The sequence below is a fragment of the Leptinotarsa decemlineata genome, unplaced genomic scaffold (genome assembly GCF_025532065.1).
Source record: "Leptinotarsa decemlineata unplaced genomic scaffold, Ldec_3_MD MMD2_P_RNA_scaffold_7, whole genome shotgun sequence".
NCBI classification, from domain to species: domain Eukaryota; kingdom Metazoa; phylum Arthropoda; class Insecta; order Coleoptera; family Chrysomelidae; genus Leptinotarsa; species Leptinotarsa decemlineata.
Genome location: NW_027412534.1, coordinates 5,082,984 through 5,102,537, shown reverse-complemented (window position 1 = coordinate 5,102,537; position 19,554 = coordinate 5,082,984). Strand labels below are relative to the sequence as shown.

At 37.6% G+C, this 19,554-nt stretch overlaps 2 protein-coding genes and 1 long non-coding RNA gene across 4 annotated transcripts in view; 2 read left to right on the top strand and 1 right to left on the bottom strand.

The window, feature by feature from the left end:
* Window positions 1–19,554, bottom strand: part of LOC141480340 (uncharacterized) — a 51,788-nt gene that overhangs the window by 14,482 nt on the left and 17,752 nt on the right. The window lies entirely within an intron of this gene.
* On the top strand, window positions 1,301–14,407 carry LOC111512314 (cathepsin L-like proteinase). Its single transcript, XM_074170250.1, has 5 exons — window positions 1,301–1,422; window positions 3,184–3,274; window positions 11,394–11,729; window positions 13,657–13,945; window positions 14,018–14,407. The coding sequence occupies exons 2-5, from the start codon at window positions 3,194–3,196 to the stop codon at window positions 14,290–14,292; spliced, it is 981 nt and encodes a 326-aa protein (XP_074026351.1). The 5' UTR covers window positions 1,301–1,422; window positions 3,184–3,193; the 3' UTR covers window positions 14,293–14,407.
* Window positions 15,092–18,391, top strand: LOC141480338 (uncharacterized). Its single transcript, XM_074170251.1, has 3 exons — window positions 15,092–17,401; window positions 17,461–17,669; window positions 17,727–18,391. Exons 1-3 carry the CDS (start codon window positions 17,231–17,233, stop codon window positions 17,734–17,736), a joined length of 390 nt encoding a protein of 129 aa, XP_074026352.1. The 5' UTR covers window positions 15,092–17,230; the 3' UTR covers window positions 17,737–18,391.

Sequence of the window (19,554 nt, the reverse complement as noted above, 5' to 3'; positions counted from 1 at the left end):
ATTTTGTAAGCTATTGTTATGATTACTTGATTAGCATGTTTCTTGAATTTAAAGTTGCTCTCAATATCACAAGTTCACGTCATATTTTTTTCTATGCTCAGTAACTGAAAGTTCCACTTTGAGTAATGTTCTTCCAAATTGAATACTTTCAGAATGCGGTCAGTCTTGAATATCAGATTTACTTGATTTTTAAAAGATTCTTCATCTATTTCCTTGTGGAAATCTTCTTTTTTTTTAGTTCAAAAGCACACTGGAACGAATCGTCATTACTTCCAATGTGGCAAACTATTAGCCTTTCTCCTTTCCCTGGAATTAAATAGTATTTTTTATGCTCTTGTGATGCACTGTTTGGAACCTTTGGTGTGATAATGAATATTATTGGCGTTTTTTCCCGTTATTTTAAACACCTCGACACGTGTTTCGATCACCAAATAATCATCTTTAAGAGGATAATGAAACTAAATATACTTTCAATGTTATATCATAGATACCATGGTATAAATAAGAATACCATTGTAAGTGAGGTGGGGTATTAATTGTGCCAGTGAGTGTATTTGATAAACGAGTAAAATGATACACAGAAAGTTTCGGTATATGCTCGAGGACCAAATGCACTGTTATTTGATATACTTCGGAATAATTTGAAAACTCCATATTCAAGTTACAAGGTATTTGAAAAGATGCCTTTTAAAAAACACAATTGAACTCAATGAAATTATTAAAACGACGATGCATTTTCACATCTGCATCAAAACAGTAAAGAGCATTTGTAGTGCTGGTCATTATTCATATTCGCTGGATCTCGGATAGGAATATACTCATACTAAAGTCCCAAATTCGAACATGAATAATTCCGCTACCGGTTATCGAAATTTAGAAAAGAACCTGGTTTCCATCTGGAAAAAAAGTTGATGAGACTCTCTCAGGGCAACTGATGGATTCTGGATTGGATTTTCACTAAAAAATTTGTTCAACTCTGATGATATCTTTGCCACGTTCTAAAGTTAAGATAGGAGAACTATTTACATCGGCACTGTATATTATGAATGGGTAAAGTTGGTAAAATCGACATCATGTTCCACTATAGTTTCTTCAGGCGTACTCAGTACTTACTGAAAACGCTATTTTGTGAAGAAACACGTGCAGAGGTGTTATTTGAGTAGGTTTCAATGAAAATGTTATAATTACGAACAGACAGAAGCGAGGGTCAGCATGTCAGAAAAAAATTTGAACAGATCGATTCGTGTTACTTTTGGAAAAATCTCAAAACTAACCGATTGTCTTAGAGATACGATCAATATGATATCATTCGTATACGTACTTGAGATTATTCTGAAGTGATGTCAATGACAAAGAGAAAATTAGTATAAATTCAGAATACGTTCAGTTCTAGAAATAACTTCCTTCTGTGGTTTCATTGAGGTAAGTCGATTATCGTTACTTCCATAATAGATTTTGATATGATTGGTGACCAAATATGATTTGTTTTTTTTTCAACCATTTTTATAATCCTCCAACCGTAGTTTTTTGTGAGCTGAAAACCCATAATGTTGTGGCTTTGACTTCGAAACTATACTGAAAATTCCGAATCAGCTTTCGATTTGTCCAAGCTAGCCAATATCGAATATTTGTCAATCAGTAATCAATCAACATGTCCGGATAATTGCTTAAAAGTATGGTTAGTTCTTCTGATCTTTTTGAACTTTACATTTTCCACTATTCGAAGTTATGTGATGAATTGGTACTCATATTGGAACTCATATCAAGAGTTTTCGTACATCAGCTACAATAGCTTCATCAAGAGTTTCCATATATGAGCTGCGGAAGATTCATCAAGCGTTTTCATGTATGAGCTACAATAGAGTCATCAAACGTTTTCATGTATGAGCTACAATAGCTCCATCAGGAGTTTTCGTATATGAGCTACAAAAGTTCCATCAAGCGTTTTCATGTATGAGCTGCAATAGCTTGATCAAGCGTATTCATATTTGACCTACAGAAGCTTAATCAAACGTTTTCATGTATGAGCTACAATAGGGCCATCAAGCGTTCTCATACATGAGCTATAATAGCTTCATCAAGCGTTTTCATATATGAGCTACGAAAGCTTTATCAAACGTTTCCATGTATAAGCTATGAAACCTTTAACAAGCGTTTTTATGTATGAGCTACAATAGGGTCATCAAGCGTTTTCATACATGAGCTATTATAGCTTCATCAAGCGTTTTCATATATGAGCTACGGAAGCTTTATCAAACGTTTCCATGTATAAGCTATGAAACCTTTAACAAGCGTTTTCATGTATGAGCTACAATAGGGTCATCAAGCGTTTTCATACATGAGCTATAATAGCTTCATCAAGCATTTTTATATATGAGCTACGGAAACTTTATCAAACGTTTCCATGTATAAGCTATGAAAGCTTCAAAAAGCGTTTTCATGTATGAGCTACAATAGGGCCATCAAGCGTTTTCATACATGAGCTATAATAGCTTCATCAAGCATTTTCATATATGAGCTACAGAAGCTTTATAAAGTTTCCATGTATAAGCTATGAAAGCTTCAACAAGCGTTTTCATGTATGAGCTACAATAGGGTCATTAATCGTTTTCATACATGAGCTATAATAGCTTCATCAAGCATTTTTATATATGAGCTACGGAAACTTTATCAAACGTTTCCATGTATAAGCTATGAAAGCTTCAAAAAGCGTTTTCATGTATGAGCTACAATAGGGTCATCAAGCGTTTTCATACATGAGCTATAATAGCTTCATCAAGCATTTTCATATATGAGCTACGGAAGATTTATCAAACGTTTCCATGTATAAGTTATGAAAGCTTCAACAAGCGTTTTCATGTATGAGCTACAATAGCTTCATCAAGAGTTTTCGTATATGAGCTACAATAGCTTCATCAAGCGTTTTCATGTATGAGCTACAATAGCGTCATTCGGAGTTATTGTGTATGAGCTACAATAGCTCCATAAAGCGTTTTCATGTATGAGCTACAATAGCTTCATTAGGCGTTTTCAAGTCTGAACTATTGTATAGCGAAACCTGTGTTGCGGTTTTGTGAACTGCCTGATGAAAATCTCACATTATAGTGTTACAAGAACAACATAAAGAAGCAGTGGAATTTGAACTTTTCTTCTGATGATTTCTAAGTGATACATTTTTTTCAGGAAAATCAAAATGAAGCTTCTGGCTATTTTCGCAACTGTTTTGATAGCAGTCACTGCTTCTACCAATGAAGATCAATGGATTGCTTTCAAGGTAAACATTTTTCCAACAATCTAGTTCAACTCCCTACACTGTAGGTTAATGGACTGACACCTATCAAAAAACAACTACTTCCCTGGCTAATATCAGGAAGGGCGTTGGATTATATTCGACAGGTTTTAGTGCAGGATTCTTCATTAAAGTTATTCCTGCATATGCTGTTGGTGATACAACTGTTCCTAAAGTTCCTAAAGTAGAGTCAAAGTCATTCAAACACCAGAATAAAAAGTCGAATAAGGCCAATTTAAAATTGCAAATGTAGTGAGTTTGAATTTCCCAAGCGAATTGAGTAGAACATCCATGTATGTAAAGTCGTATCTGAGAGATTACAGGTTATCAACTTCCACTATTAAAATATTGCATTTATTCCTGTAAATTGACGTTACATGTCCTAGATTGTCAAATTACAATTAATTATGTACAATAACATATAATTCATTAAAACATTAAAATCAACAGTTCAAAAATAACTTTTCAAAACGCTCAAAGGTTCGAACTTGTGTTCTCCTTTTCATGAAAGAGCATGTATGCATCTCCACTCACAAGCGATTTTGGTGAAATTGGTGATGCGTGTGAATCATTGTATTCGTGCAACGTGCCAGTATAAGGATGTCTCCAGAATGCTGTATAATGTCCGCTGTATAGAGACACACTGTGATTCGAAAGTGCATATAGATTATAACGACAAGTAGTCAAATTGTCTGCTGCATAATTGTTCATATCTAATCCATCTAAAGGAAATTCGATGGCAACATTTAACTTGACTCTGAATCTTTCTGTCAAAGTCAAAATTGATGACTAAAATACCAGGAAACTTATGGATCGATAGAGACTTTGTGCATTTTCTTCTTTCCTTGCAACTTGAATACGTCGGTTTTTCATGTCCATCCAAAATTTCCTCTCTTGTGAAAAATTCCAAGCATTGTGATGAATTCAATTGCCAGTTCTTCGTGGTTTGGGGAGTGACAAATTCCAAAAAGGATCGAAGGTTACAGATTAGTATCCACAATGTGTGCACTTCATCGTGGATTTTAATTGACTAACGAAATTATCTTCAATCTTAGAGTTGAATGTACTCAAATAAATCAGCCATGACTCTTGTGCTTTTCCGCTGTCGCTCAATTTTTCTATCAACGTCATCATGTAAACTTTCTAAAAGATAACGAAGGAACGTCTGGGCGTTTTTATACGCATGAATCGAGGGGCAAAACTCTGAATCTGACTTTTAAAGGACACTGTGTTCACTGCTCTTTCAAATGAATCTTCTGACCACAATTCCTGGATAACTTCTGCGAAAGCTTCGATTAAAGCACCCTCCGTACTAGAAATATTAGTATTGATATATTTCATGTACTCATCCTTTTTCAAATATTCCAGTAACCATCTCGTATTTGATGAACATTGGATTACACTGTTCATGAAACAGGTGTTGCCAATATTTTTCAACCCATCAAGCCCGAGGGTTTTGACTGAGAAATGTATCACTGATCTAATTGTGTTGTAGCTGTTGGTGATATGTTTATCACCGCTGTTTATTTTCCAGTAATCAAGGATGCGATGATTCTTCCCATCATTGGACCAACGGAATGAGGAATTTGAAGTTATATTTCTTGAAACTGACTCATGTATATTGATGTTGGTTTTTTGAATTTGTGAACTTGTTTATTTTCCTCTGCATATTCTGAAACAATTGGGAAATGATCAATCTGCAGGGACTCTTTAACATGAGGGTCTCCAACAATGTTAACAGCTTGGGGAATTGATCTGAATTTATCCTTGACAAGTTTCTGATTTTTACTCATACTCCTTGTCGGCGTCTGATCAACTTCTGTATTGAATGCTTAGGATATCGATGAATGTTACATTTACTCGTGTACAATTTCACTATTCACTATTTGAAGATTCTCTTCTCCATCCTCACCTTTCGAATTATTATTTCGTGAACTATTTTAAAGGATTCCATGTAAAATGAAAATCTATGTAAATCATTCCAAATCTGGTTTAAGAGTTGAGAAATAAGTTTGCTGATACTCCACCCTTTCTTTGCAGTGAAGTCGATTTATTATTTTCGAATATATGCTGCTGCAAGCATTCATTGACCCATAATAAACAGATAGTTGGTTTCCTTCAAAGGACTAGGGAATCAACTGGCACTCCACTTTTGATTACTGTGTCATTCTTGGTGGGAACTGGATGAGTTGTTTTCAGTAGAGGTTCGATCTGAAACATTGTTGCATTTTCTATAAGTGATGATTGTTTGAACAATATTCGGTTCATATGAATCAGCTGATCTATTTTTATAACGTGTATTCACAAAAAAATCATATCATCAACTTCTCAATGTGAATGACTATTTTCAGATATCTGAAACTTATATTTTCCATGTAGCCTGGTCGAAATTAACAGAATTCTTTGAGGAAGGTTTTGCCTTTCTACCCCTCCATCTTAGTAAACAAGAATTATGAGAATATTCCAAAGAAACGAAGAAATCAATCAATTTCGTAATAAACTATTCATAAAAATTTGTAGACCATGCAAAGAAGTAACTTTCAGACATGCAGGTTAGGTATGTCAACAGAAACGGCTCTATGTCGGTTAACAGAAAAAATAGAACATACTTACAAAAACAAGGAAGTACTTTTAGCTGCTTTCTTGAAAACTGAGGGCGCTTTTGACAATAAGTCGTTAGAATAAATCATCCAGGCGTCGAGGAGAAGAGGGATGCTTAGGGGAAGAATGGTATATACAACCATTATGGGGGAAACAGTCGTGGCACGGGGAGCAAGGGGCTGTCCTCAGGGGGGTTCTATCGCCTCTGTTAAGTAACCTTGTGATGGACGAGCTAATATGTCTCTTGAACCACAATGGGTATACATCACTGGGCTATGCAGACGACTTAGTCATCTTAGTCCAGGGTGAATACAATAATGTAGTGGAGGGATACATGCAGCAGGCCCCGAATATTATAACACGATGGACCGAAGAAGAAGAGCTTAACATAAGCCAATCCAAATCGACCATAGCAGCATTCACCAAGAGGACTGAAACGGAGGATCTAGGACCTCTAAAACTTCGAGGTGAAGGAATACAAGTGTTGGGGGAGGTTAAATATCTGGGAGTAATTCTAGATTCCAAACTGACCTGGAACCAACACTTGGGCAGGATAAAAAGGAAAGCAGAGGTAGCACTGATGCTCGCCAGACGCACCTATGGAAAAACATGAGGATTGAAACCAGACATGGTATATTGGTGATACATGATGGTGGTTAAACCCATGATAACATACGCATCTCTGGTCTGGTGGCCAAAGATGAACCAGGCGACCGCTAGCAACAAACTAGGCAAGGTGCAAAGACTTGCATGTTTGGGAATGACGGAAGCTATAAGAACCACCTCAACAGCTGCATTGGAGACACTCCTGAATCTACCTCCTTTACACTTTGTGATAATGAGGCCAGGATGGGCCAATTCAGACTGGAAAACTCAACGAACTACAAAAGATCGGACCGAACAGAAATTTCGGAACATGTGGAGGAGCACATATTGAATGTGTGCACGGACCACATGAGACCGAAGTACACCTTCAACACAAACTTCACGGTCAAAATCATAAGCCGTGAAGAGTGGAAGACCATTAGTCATCCCGAAAACATGTTTGGAAAAAACACCTGATATACAGATGGATCGAAGACCAAACATGGAATGTGAGCTGGAATATACCGAGCGGATAGAAATCTAAACTACAGTATTCCGCTAGGACTATACACATCCGTCTTTCAGGCGGAAGTGTATGCTATCTTGCAGTGTGCAAGGCTTATTAAATCGAGTTCTCTAAGAAATGAGCGGATCAATATTTTTACAGACAGCAAGAGCGCACTAGGGGCTCTGACAAACCCGAAGGTGACATCAAAACTGGTCTGGGAATGCCATGAAGAACTGAATGAACTTGCAGACAGGAACAAATTAACTTTGTACTGGCTGCCAGGGCATTCAGGAATCACAGGTAATGATAAAGCTGATGAATGCGCTAGACATGGATCATCAACTTCATATATAGGTCCTGAATCAGCTCTGGGGGGTACCAAAATCATTGGTTCGAAACCAGTTTAGGACATGGACTAATAAGAAGCACACAGAGTACTGGATAAAAGTACCTGGCAACAAACCCAGTAGAACCTTCATTAATGAACCGTCCGAGAAAAGAACTGATGAACTACTTCAATATAGTACAGGATCGGCTCAGAAGAATTACAGGGTTACTAACCGGTCATTGTCCGCTTAGAGAACACCTGAATAAAATGGGGCTGTACAACGGAGACCTCAGCTGCAGATTATGCAACGGAGGGATAGAAACAGCTCTATACATCTTATGCGAATGTGAGTCACTGAATCACAGGAGGCAGGCAATATATGGACGTACAAAATTTCGTCCAGAAGATTATGACGAACATCCAACACGGAACCTGTACAAACTACAGAACAGGGAACGAGACTGATGGAATGGGTGTCAAGAGAAGATGCGAGGATAAACGCAATAAGCCCAAGAGGCTGCAGTGTTTTCTGGAGACTTGGACTAAATGGACAAGTCAGGGACAAAAAAAACTTTCAAACAGTAATTGGAAGAAAAAGTTCTCTCGAAACGACTTTTCTTTAAATGAACATTGAGTTGCAGAAAAAATACTTTTGGAATATGTTCTTTAATGAACATTGAATTATACAAAAAACACTTATTCAGTTTGTACTCTGAACATTCGTTATGATATTGAATCAGAAATCATTCACAGGATTGCTACACGAAATAGTATATGAAAGAGGTGAAATTTCACTTACATTTCACTTTACAAAAAAACAATTTATTTCACTTTGAAATAACTTGGTTTCTTATTCTCAATGAAAGATCGCCACGATTTTTTGTATGAAGATGGAAAAGTAGAAAGCCGAAACCTCCCTTTCCCAGGAATTAATCTCCCCCGAAAAAGTACCCCTTTCAATCCAAACAAATGTCAATTCATTGCAGCATTTTTTCTGAGCAATTAAATATTTGTACGAATCGTTTGAGTACAGGGAATTATATGCAAAAATAATTAGATCAGATATTTCATTATTGAAATTGAAAAAATTAAATAACAATATTTCACATCAAACTCATGTGAGTGAATGATATTAGTGCAGAGGTTTTCAAACTCATTTTGTCTACCACCCACTTCGAGAGTTAATTATTTTCTAGCACCCCCCAAATTTTTTACTTTACTACATCTGAAGAATCACAATCGCAGTCATTATTTTGATAATTGAATTATGTGTGTTATGTGAGAATAAGACTTTCTGATGAGAGTAACGTAAAACACCATTTTGTAATATTAGGAAAACTTTTATTCATGTTATCAAATTTGATGATTTTCGAATTTACTCAAAAACAGCCGTAAGTCACCGCGTTCAGTAATCTGCAACCGATTCCTATTTTCAGTTAGCAACGTTGCCACAACACTAAATCCACGTTCACACAAATACGATGATGAGAAAGCTATCAAAAATCGTTGGGCGATGGACCAGGGTACAATTGCGGGATGGGCTTTTGTAGCAAAAATTCTTGGTATCCATTTTCGAATTTTATTTTCATTTCCTAGGTCGCTATCAGTTCTATGAGTTCTTCTTCCAGCTGGGGTGATCCTGCTGTGTTGATATTTGAAAAAGGATCCAACACTCAGTCCATTATTTCCAATTTTGAAATGTCCTGGAATCGTTCTGCGAAATCACTGTGGAGTTTCTCCAAATGTTGGCAGTAAACAAGCAAGTCGTCGTTGTTGAAGGATACTGCTGACAAATTGGGGAAATTGCGAAACTCACGTCTACCGATATTATTCTTGTATAAAAGCAATTTGGTTACAAAAGCATTGAATCAAATTCAAGTCGTCACCTTGAAGTTGGAGACTGACATCATTGAATAATGTGTACTGGTCTGCCAAGTATGCAATATCATTCTTTGAAGTGATGAGGATGTCGTGCAATTCTTTGTCTTTGTTCTCCAAGAACTCTATTACAGAGTCAAATGGTTTGTGAAATCGAGTCAGACAGTTACTTCTTGATAATCAACGCACTTGTGTGTGAAATAGCAATCGGTTGAAATATTCATCATTAGCAACAAAAAGATGATTAAATAATCTGTCATTCGAATAGCTGTTTTGGATTTCATTGACTGCTTTGATGATATATTGCAGTGATGAGGCGCTCACTCAAATTTTTCGCAACCAAATATGTGTTGCCTATGAATGACGCAATGTACAGCGAGCACATCTGGAATTTTATTTTTTAAGTACGGTATGAAGCCTTTGTGACGTCCTGTCATAGCCGGAGCGCGATCCGTAGCAGCTGATATAATATTCTTCAGTGGAATTTCTTTCTCAACATAAAATTTTTCCAGTGCATTATATATGGTTCCTTCTTTTGTATCCTTCTCTAAATTGCTGGCAAATAGTAGTTCTTGATATATTTTCTCATTTTTAATAAACCTCACGTATGACAACAACAATGCCTCATTGGTTGGTAAAGTGGACTCATCTAACTGAATTGAGAATTCAAAAGTCTTCAGATGATTGCAAAATGACTCTTCAATGTTTTCAGCCATCTCATCAATTCGTCTTCACATGGAACTATTTCTCAAAGGAATTTTTCGGATAATATCTATCCACCGCTCGTTTATGGAGCACAGTAGTTATTACTTCTTTCATTGACGGTAAAATTGAATCCTCTCCAATAGTGTTAGGTTTACTTGTTTGAGCAATTAGCAAGAAGATATTGTAGGTAGCTCCGAGTCCGTCGTCGTCTTGCTTAGAAGCTGCTGCAAAAAGTTATGACACAGTTGGCTGAGCTGAGTGTTTCTTTTTCAGTTCTTGAAAATAAGTCACACTTTTGTCTTTTTTAACTGAATGCATTTTATTCAAATGATCTGGTAGCCCCGAGGATTTCATCGCTTCATTCGAAAATTTTGTTTGACAAAAAAGGCACACAGGCGAAGATGGATTTGTGAGATTTTCAATAAATCCATATTTTATATATTCCGCGCTATACTGCCGTTTCTTCTTTTTTGTTTCCGACATAATTTTGTCTTAAAAAATGCCGAAGTAAAGAATCGAGTATCAAAAACTTGCTAATGACACCACTCACAATATTCACCACCACACGTACAGCACTTTACCTAGCTAGTCGCTAACTAAATTCACTTGTTTTCGTAATATCGTCGAATGACATAACTGTACTAGTACTTTCGAAAATGGAGACTAGAAACTTCTCGCTTCGCATTGAAGTTTACCGCTTATTGTTTGACAACTATCGGACAAGAAATAGTTATTGTCTAGTCCCCTAGATGGCGTCACACGCGCGTTAAGCGTAAAGGAGCAATTGTTGTTGTGTTGAGAGCAAAAAAACATTTTCAAATTAGCCATCGCCCCCGTAAACCGCTTCAACGCCCCCCAATCTTCTCTGTGCCCTTTACTGATAACGCCCACAAGGGGGCGTTATCGCCCACTTCAATAAAGATTATATTAGTGAATTCAGAATTGAGAGTGCCTCAAATGTATCAGTCATTATCAATAACTTGTTGTTCTTTATCAGTCCTCAAATTCGCTATACTTTTCGAAGTATTTTGATGAGCCCTCATCACGAATCACTCTGTACATAAAATCTACCCTGAACTAATATATAATATAATCTCAGTGCAGCATGAATATAACAAATAAAATAAAGAACCAATGAATAATCAAATTCGGTGAAAATTCGACAAAGAAACTTCGTAAGATCCCAGACATCACTCTAAAGTATTCTGGCATCACAATTAATGGCAAAGATGCATCAACCCAGTCAATATCTTCTAATATGATCCAATATTTTACGAATAGAGTGATTTTATATAACACCATGCCTTTCTGTGTGATAATGATGATATTTATTCATAATATGTTATGAATGTATTATTTCCTCTATGTTTTTGTCTCTAAATTGTTGGTCCAAGATTTTTTCCGATATATATCATATTCCTTGATGGTATTACCGAATAATTTATTGAAAACAACTTTCTGCATTGAATTCTATGATTTTGATTCACATTATTTCACAGCAAACCCATGGAAAAACTTACAAAAGCTTGTTGGAAGAAAGAACTAGGTTCGGAATATTCCAAAGGAACCTGATAAAAATCAAAGAACATAATGCCAGGTATGACAAAGGAGAAGAGACCTACCTTTTGGGAGTCACTCGTTTTGCTGATTTGACCCATGAGGAGTTCAAAGACATCCTCAAGAGACAAATCAAGAACAAACCTCGTTTAAATGCCACACCTACAGTATTTCCAGAAGATCTGGAAGTTCCAGATTCCATAGATTGGACCGAGAAGGGAGCAGTTTTGGAAGTTAAAGATCAAAATCCATGTGGTTCTTGCTGGGCTTTCAGTGCTGTAAGTAGTTTGTATAGTTACAAAGATATGTGATCCCGGTAACATTTCAATTGATCAAACTAGGTTTCAGCTCTTATCTTCATTGTGATACAACAGAAATATAATTTAGGTTACTAGATTGCCTGGCAAACAACAGTGGGATACAAAAGTTCAATTTCATATGATGCCAGATCTGAAAGAAATCGTGGTGATGAAAATTCGTCATGACATTTCATTGTATTACGTTTGTTTTTCATTCTGGATCTTTGTATATCAGCTCGTACATCATTCTATCGAACACTGTGCGATAGAGCGGAAGATGGGCTCAAATAATTAGAAACATGGTGTAAGGAACACTCATTGTCGATCAATCCCAAGAAGACAGAGGTGGTCCTTTTCACCGGCAAAAGAAGTTTATTGGGCTTAAAACCTCTCAAAATCTTCAAAAGCAAATAAAATTTCTCTGAAGAGGTGAAATACCTTGGTACTATCCTCGACAGGAAGTTAACATGGAACTCTCACCTACAGAGTAGAGCAAAAAGAGCATATGTGGCTTATGAGCAATGTCAGAAGACAGTGGGACGCACATAGGGTCTTTCACCTCGTGTGATCACCTGAATCTACACTGCAATAATAAGACATATGTTAACGTACGGAGCCATTGCATGGGGACCGAAAGTTCTACAAGCAACGGCCATCCAAAATTATATCAAATACAGCGACTGGCTTGTTTAAACATCACAGGAGCCACGAGAACAACACCAACCGCGGCAATGGAATTAATTACGGGTCTGACCCCTCTGGACGTTATGGAGGTTGCGTTGTTGGCCATGTTACGATTGCGCATGGCTGGTGTAAACCTCCAAGTGGGAATGTTCAATTGAGGCTGAGCCTATGGGGAGAAGCGTTTACTGCGCAACCTCTACTGCAGGCAACCAGTGATGCAATTGAACCCAGGTTTGTGTTTGATAAACCCTACAAAATACAAATAAACCAGAACAAATACAATACGCATATATACAGACAATTCGACAATTGCGAAACTAGCCAAATGTTACACCCATGTTCAATTCCTTAAGAGAGGTGATGGAATCAAAGGATGCAATCCTGCCAGGATCGTCCTGGGCGACCCTGGGAAGCTGGCGCCGAACAGAAAAAATCTATGCCTAACAGTAGAATATGGGGCTAGTGGACACACCTCTGAGCGGGATATGTGAACTGAAAGATGGGACTATCAGGCATGTCCCATGCGAGTGTGCCCGGAGTTAATGTCAATAAGAGAGTGTGTTCGGTGAGTCTTGTCCTACACCTGCCGATAAAATGAAAATGTCTCCAAGCGACCTGTCCACCTCCGTGAAAAGGACAGAATGCACGATGACCTAGGAGGACAACTCCTTGGGAGGATGTTCAATAGGTCACATGTGGCCTAAATGCTGTGGGCTTACACTCACCCTTCCTACTCTACAGATACAGATCAGCTCACTCTGTACCAAATACAAACAACTTGTGATACATTCTTAGAATGAGATCAGCAAGGTCACTCCGATACTGTAGAAAAATAAGAAGCTTCACTAGAAACGGTGATGATGTCACTATTCGAAAGTGGGCTATCCTGAATATTCGACTAGCATTTCGAAAAATATTTAAAGAAAATAGAAAATTGACCAATAACGGGAATTTATATTGGTATTGTTCATTCAGCTCATGATGAATTCACGTGTATTTCATGAATGTCTAAAAGTTTTCTATACTTATTGTTCCACGAAAATTCACTCTACGAAAAAGTCATGCAACTTCATAACGTATGGAAATGAAAATCAATATTCGAGTGATAGACAACCCATAATGAATATTTATTCCATTGTACTCTCGATATTGCCAGCTAATTAACGTGCATCGAAGTTTTGTTTTTTTCGTATTTAGAAATTCATGTTTTCTTTCTTTGAAGACCGGAGCTTTGGAGGGACAAAACGCAATTCTGAACAACGTGAAGATCTCTTTGAGTGAACAGCAGTTACTCGATTGTTCTGCTGCTTATGGCAATGGTAACTGTAAAGAAGGAGGTGATATGTCAGCCGCATTCGAATATGTCAGAGACTACGGTATACAATCAGAGAAATCTTATCCATACATACGCAAGCAAACTGAGTGCCAGTACGATGCAAGCAAAACAATTTTGAAAATCAAAGGGTACAAAAATGTGACCACATCTGAAGAGGGGCTCAGAAAAGCTGTTGGTGAGTAGAACTTTATAGGACAATGTTTGTTTATTGATACGACCACCTCTGAACCGAATATTCTGATTTTAGGAACCATTGGTCCCATATCGATTGCCATGAATTCTGATCCATTACAACTTTATTATTCAGGAATAATCAGCGGAAAAGGCTGTTCACATGACCTAGATCATGGCGTACTTGTTGTAGGTTACGGAAAGGCATCCCAGTGGTCTGGTGAAACCAAGTTCTGGAGAGTCAAAAACTCATGGGGAAAAACCTGGGGAGAAAACGGGTACTTCAGAATCAAAAGAGATGCTAACAACCTATGTGGTATTGCCGATGACCCCACTTACCCAGTTCTATAACAGGGATCATAAGGTTTACCAACTTTTTGCCATTATGAACTTCCTGCATATTTAATTTAAGATTTTCATCAACAATGTATAATAACTGAAAAATAAATACATGGTAGAATCAAAATAGTACACTGTTTCCGATTCCATACACCAAATATATCATTTGTGAGTTTTGCTAATGTTGTTGTTATACTAAGGTCACCCATGGGTTGGGCTACCTATCGGGCGCGTCCCCAGGTGGCGAATAGGGGAACAGCCAGGGGACTGGAAGCCCTGTCCGGGAAGCCAATGTGGCCTTACAGACGGGGTCGCCGGACTCCTGATCAGTGGCAGAAATCAGTAGGGTGAGAGAACTAAAACTCCCCAAAAGCCTTCGCAAATCATGCCATCGTGGACCAGCCTACCCAAGCTAAGGTATAAGGAATCGTGCCGAGAGCTGAATGGCCGCAGGGTGATATGCGGTTACGAACGATCCCCTTGGGAAACTTGGCGAAACCTCATTGTAATCAGCCTACTTCTAGTAATGCGGGGCTCTGCCAGAGGTGACCAACACTTCCCTTGCTACTCGTGGGAACACACAAGAATGAAACAAACACAAAACAGAATCAACAAAAATAAAAACCAATCCCGAAGCTGGACAGAAGTGCTCACCCCAATCTATGGCGGTGGCTGGGGATGAACAGAAATGTCCACCCCAATCTTCGGCTTGGAATGAGGCTGGACATAGCAAATCACCTCGTGATGTAATACAGAGCGAAAGCGTAAGCGCATTTGCGGCGCCGAGGCCAAAAGGAGAAAGAGAGCGAAGAAGGCAGAAGTGGCAGCACTATCAGTGCATCCTCCTTCTCATCCACTCCATCTTTAACAGCAAGGGCACTTCCTGCGGCGGACGCCAAGAGCTCTGCCTTGAATAAAGGCAAGGAACCGGCTGCCCCAGCAGGAAAGCTCCCTCACTCGTGCACCTCCATGGAGGGAACCCCAAGAAGGTTGAAGAAGCCGCGCAACGAGTAATGTCACTGCACTTTCCAAAACGTTCGCGGAGGCCACCGTGAGACACCTCAAGGTTGCCAAAGAGAGTGTGTGTTCGGCGTGTCTTGGCCTACCTACACCTGCCGATATAAAGGAGATATCTCCTAGTGACCTGTCCTCCTTCCTGGAAAGGACAGGATGGAGATGACCTAGGAGGATCCCTCTTCGGGGAAATGTACAATGGTTCACATGTGGCCTAAGTGCTGTGAGTCTACACTCACCCTCCCTACTCTACAGATACAGATGCAGATACTGAAGTCAGGACGAAATCTTGATTGAACCACAGATAATATATTTTCAGTTGAAAGCATTCTTTCCAATTGATTTTCCAATAGTCTGAAATTTCAAATAGAACCTGTAATGTTATTAGTGAAGTATATCAAGTTGTCTGGAAAACACTGAAATATCGTATCAGATGTAAATTGATTCAACGATAGCTTCCTCTTTCAGTTGAGATTTTTTTGTGCTCTGGTCTGTGGTAAAATTATACTTGTTCTTGATGTCTAATCAACATGTTAAAACGTGTTCAAATTACAAATTCGGCTATCGTCCACCAGATGGCCTCCCCTTCATCAACAAGACTCCTTTTGTGGTAGAACTTTGTTGTTTTAGCATATACTTTTCTCAGAAATTGTATAGTGAGGTTTAATTACTTGTTTAAACATTTTTGGGCAGAATCGAAGTACTTGAGGAACGACGCTAGTCGAGATTATTGTACTCCGACAGAAAAAGCAAATTAAATTAAAAGCAAAGCAAAATAAATGTATATCCAGAGTGGATTATCCATGCTTTAAATGTTCCTGCGTTGATTGGGCACTATGTCTTGTGACCATATTTTGTTTGTTCCTGTAACCCCTAGTTTATAAAAACGCAAGGTAAAGAGGTAAGGTAAGGTGAGAAAGTTGAAGCATTGAGAAAACACACTTGCGTTCTAGATAAAAAGTAAGATAAGGTAAAGTCGGTAAGGCAAAGTAACGCAAGGTAACAAGTCGGCTATTTTCAACATTCTGCGTTGCATTTTTACATCCGACCAATTAGAAAGCGCTATACAACGAACTTTGACGGATATATCCGAATGGTGTAAAGGTAATGTCACCAGATACACGTAAACGTCACATTGTGAAATTTGATTTTTCTTTTGATGGATATAAACACAAAAATTTCCGCGATCGTGTCGATGGTAATTGTGTACACAAGAATGAACAAAATGTGTTTTGAACATTTAGTGAAATTGTTAGGACCTTCATTGTTGAAAAAAATATATGGATCGATATTTACAGAAGAGAAATTGGCTATAACACTCCAGTAAAGTGAATTGTTGAAATTGTGAATATGTATCGATCAAAATTGTTCAGTTATTTATCGCAAGAAACTTCCCAACAGTCGGAGGCATGGGCATACCATTTGAGAGAGACCACAACCCATCAAATCATTGAGGAAATTTGCGGTGTTCTGTGGAAAATTTCAGCCCCAATATATTTTTGACATTGCTCCTCTGGTAGCCTTATTATTTTGGCAATCACCATTTGTTTTAATTTTTTTTGTTTATCATAAATTATTGTTCTATTATAGTTATTTATGTATCAAGGGAATCAGGAGGGCCTTAATTACCGATGGCAAAGTTTGCGTCCCGAAGGCCTCTGGCCCGAGGGACAGCAATTGCCTGAGGTTATTAAGGCTCATTAATTCCCGTGGTACATAGATAATTTTATTTCTGACCGATTTCAATAAAATTTTGTTCATTTTTGAAACGGAAAAATGTACCAATTCATTACCTTCCCGGTATATTTGAATCAGGTACCGTTGATTATAGTAGAGTTTTCTTGTTGCTAGGTTGTTGCTATGTTACTTGTTTATAAACAGAACTTTGTTATCAAGCTGTGTTTGCGGTGAAAACGTGTTTTCTACCCCAAATATAATGGAGGATATTTTGAAAAAAGCTGAACAAGCAAGAGAATCATTAATTCCATCGAAAAGTGAAGCCGTATACCAAAAAGAATACAAGATATATCTGGACTGGCTGACACGGAAAAATGTTATGCCAAAAGATGTCACTGAAACTGTATTTCTGGCATATTTTCAAGAACTGGTAAGGAATTTTCTATGTTTTTCGGTAGATTTGGTAGTAATTGTGTTTATTCGTTTCAGTCAGAAACGTATAGTCCGAATTCTTTATGGACTAAATGGTCAATGCTAAAATCGATGGTGACTATACATGAGAAACGAGATATCACCAAGTTCAATGAACTACAGGCTTTTTTGAAACGGAAGAGTAAGAGTTATAAGCCGAAAAAGTCTGCTGTTTTATCTCCTAAAGATGTTATCAGATTCCTAATGATATTCATTTATTGCATTAGGTAATTTTTTTCTTATTTTCCTTTTTGTGTGTATTTATTTCCTTTTTTTTGTTATAGGTTCTTTTGATTATGGGTTATTTTGGAGGATGCAGAAGTCAGGAACTTTTGAATATGAAGATATCGGATATAGAGGACCGGGATTCCGTTATGGTAGTGAACGTACCGGAAAGTAAAACTGGTGTATCGAAGAAATTTACAGTTGTGGATGAAAAAGAGTTCTCCGCTTTGCCTTCATTAAGACTTTATATGTCTTTGCGTCCTAAAGGTATTGAACGATTTTTTTGAGCTTCCGACAAAATAAATGTACATCTCAGCCAATTGGAAAAAACATGTTTGGGAAAATCCCCAGCAAAATCGCAATGTATTTAGGATTGCCAAACTCATCTTCCTATACGGGACATTGCCTTCGTCGCACTTCTGCTACTGCTCTAGCCAATGCAGGAGCAACTATGACTAACTTAAAAAGACACGGAGGTTGGAAAAGTTCCACGGTGGCGGAGGGGTATTTGGAGGATAGCATCGAATTGAGAAATAAAACGGCGCGTATGTTGTCTACTTTGTCATCAGAAGAGGCAGGTACCTCGACTGTAGTGAACAGAAGCTCCAGCCATACAAAACAAGAAATTGTTTCCAGTGGCGGAAGTAATTTTCAGGGAACATTTCAAAATTGTACATTTATTATTTGTAATGACGTGAATGAATAAAATATGGTTCAGTTTTCATTTCTATTTATTTTTACTTGTGAAAGGTAGAGGGAATTATAAAATCTATAATGTCCCAAGGGAGTTATGACCCTCTTTATTGATAGCGTAACTATGACGATATAAGCTTATAATATCCCGGTCAGAAATGAAAGATATAAAATATGCGTCTTCCATAATATTATACAAATGAAAGTTATTATTTATTTCATATGAATGATTGCTGCTGTCAAGATTATGGAAATGAAATGTAATGTCAATATTTGTTTATGCATTCCTGCCAACCCAAAAATTACCAAAACCTATAATCACTATGGCAATTCTTCATTCTTCAACGTTAAAAAATGGATACCTTACTTTACCTCTCTGCATTACATTACCTTACCTTACCTTGCATTATTATGAACTAGGGGTAAGGACCTGAATTTAACCTCGGTATGAGGTGAGTTTTTGCAACTTTTTTTGGTAACCACATTTCTGACTTTTTCCTTTCATTGAAAGGTTTTATAGACGAGGGATTTCTGGAGAACCTTCACCTCATGTATGAGTTGATCTTAAATGTAGGAGAAGATTTCCTTTATTTTGCTGATGGCAGTCACTGCTTTGGTTCTGTTCGCCATTTTGTCGTTTGGGACTGAAATCAATTCCCACGGAATTGCTTTTATGAGTATAATTTACTCTTTTGTATATGTCATAATATGTTCCATTATTATATTGTGATTAATGAAAGTATTTGCATCTTGTTTTCCCTTTTAGGACAAGATCTGAGTAATCTTTTGAAAAGAATTGGGTGGCGTCCAAATTTAACTTCAAACATAGTCAATGGGCTTGTTTCATGATTTGTGATTTACAGTTCATTTGATAGTAATTTCAAATTAAAAAATAGTATACTTTGTTTCAGCTCTCTGAATACCGTTGTTTTTCTGTAATTAATTATTAAATATCGGAATTTCTAGGCCCATGACGTCACCGGGCCTAGTCCCGCGTCTTGTTCGATTGATCAATAGGAACAATACGAATAATCAAAATTGCCTAATCGTAAAATTCATGGAGCGTATAAACAGTTTCTGATTCATTCGTGATTCAAAGTAAAATCAACACCCACTTTTGACAACTAAATCTTAGAAACAAGTGCAAGAAATGCATTGAAAGGGATAATTATTTATACATGGGATCCAAATCGC

Bases quoted from the DNA above. Each gene is read 5' to 3' on its own strand.
- LOC111512314 (XM_074170250.1), top strand. From the start codon at position 3,194: ATGAAGCTTCTGGCTATTTTCGCAACTGTTTTGATAGCAGTCACTGCT. The intron at 11,730-13,656 runs GTAAGTAGTTTG...CTTTCTTTGAAG, and splicing joins CTTGCTGGGCTTTCAGTGCT to ACCGGAGCTTTGGAGGGACA. The intron at 13,946-14,017 runs GTGAGTAGAACT...TTCTGATTTTAG, and splicing joins GGGGCTCAGAAAAGCTGTTG to GAACCATTGGTCCCATATCG.
- LOC141480338 (XM_074170251.1), top strand. From the start codon at position 17,231: ATGGAGGATATTTTGAAAAAAGCTGAACAAGCAAGAGAATCATTAATT. The intron at 17,402-17,460 runs GTAAGGAATTTT...TATTCGTTTCAG, and splicing joins TGGCATATTTTCAAGAACTG to TCAGAAACGTATAGTCCGAA.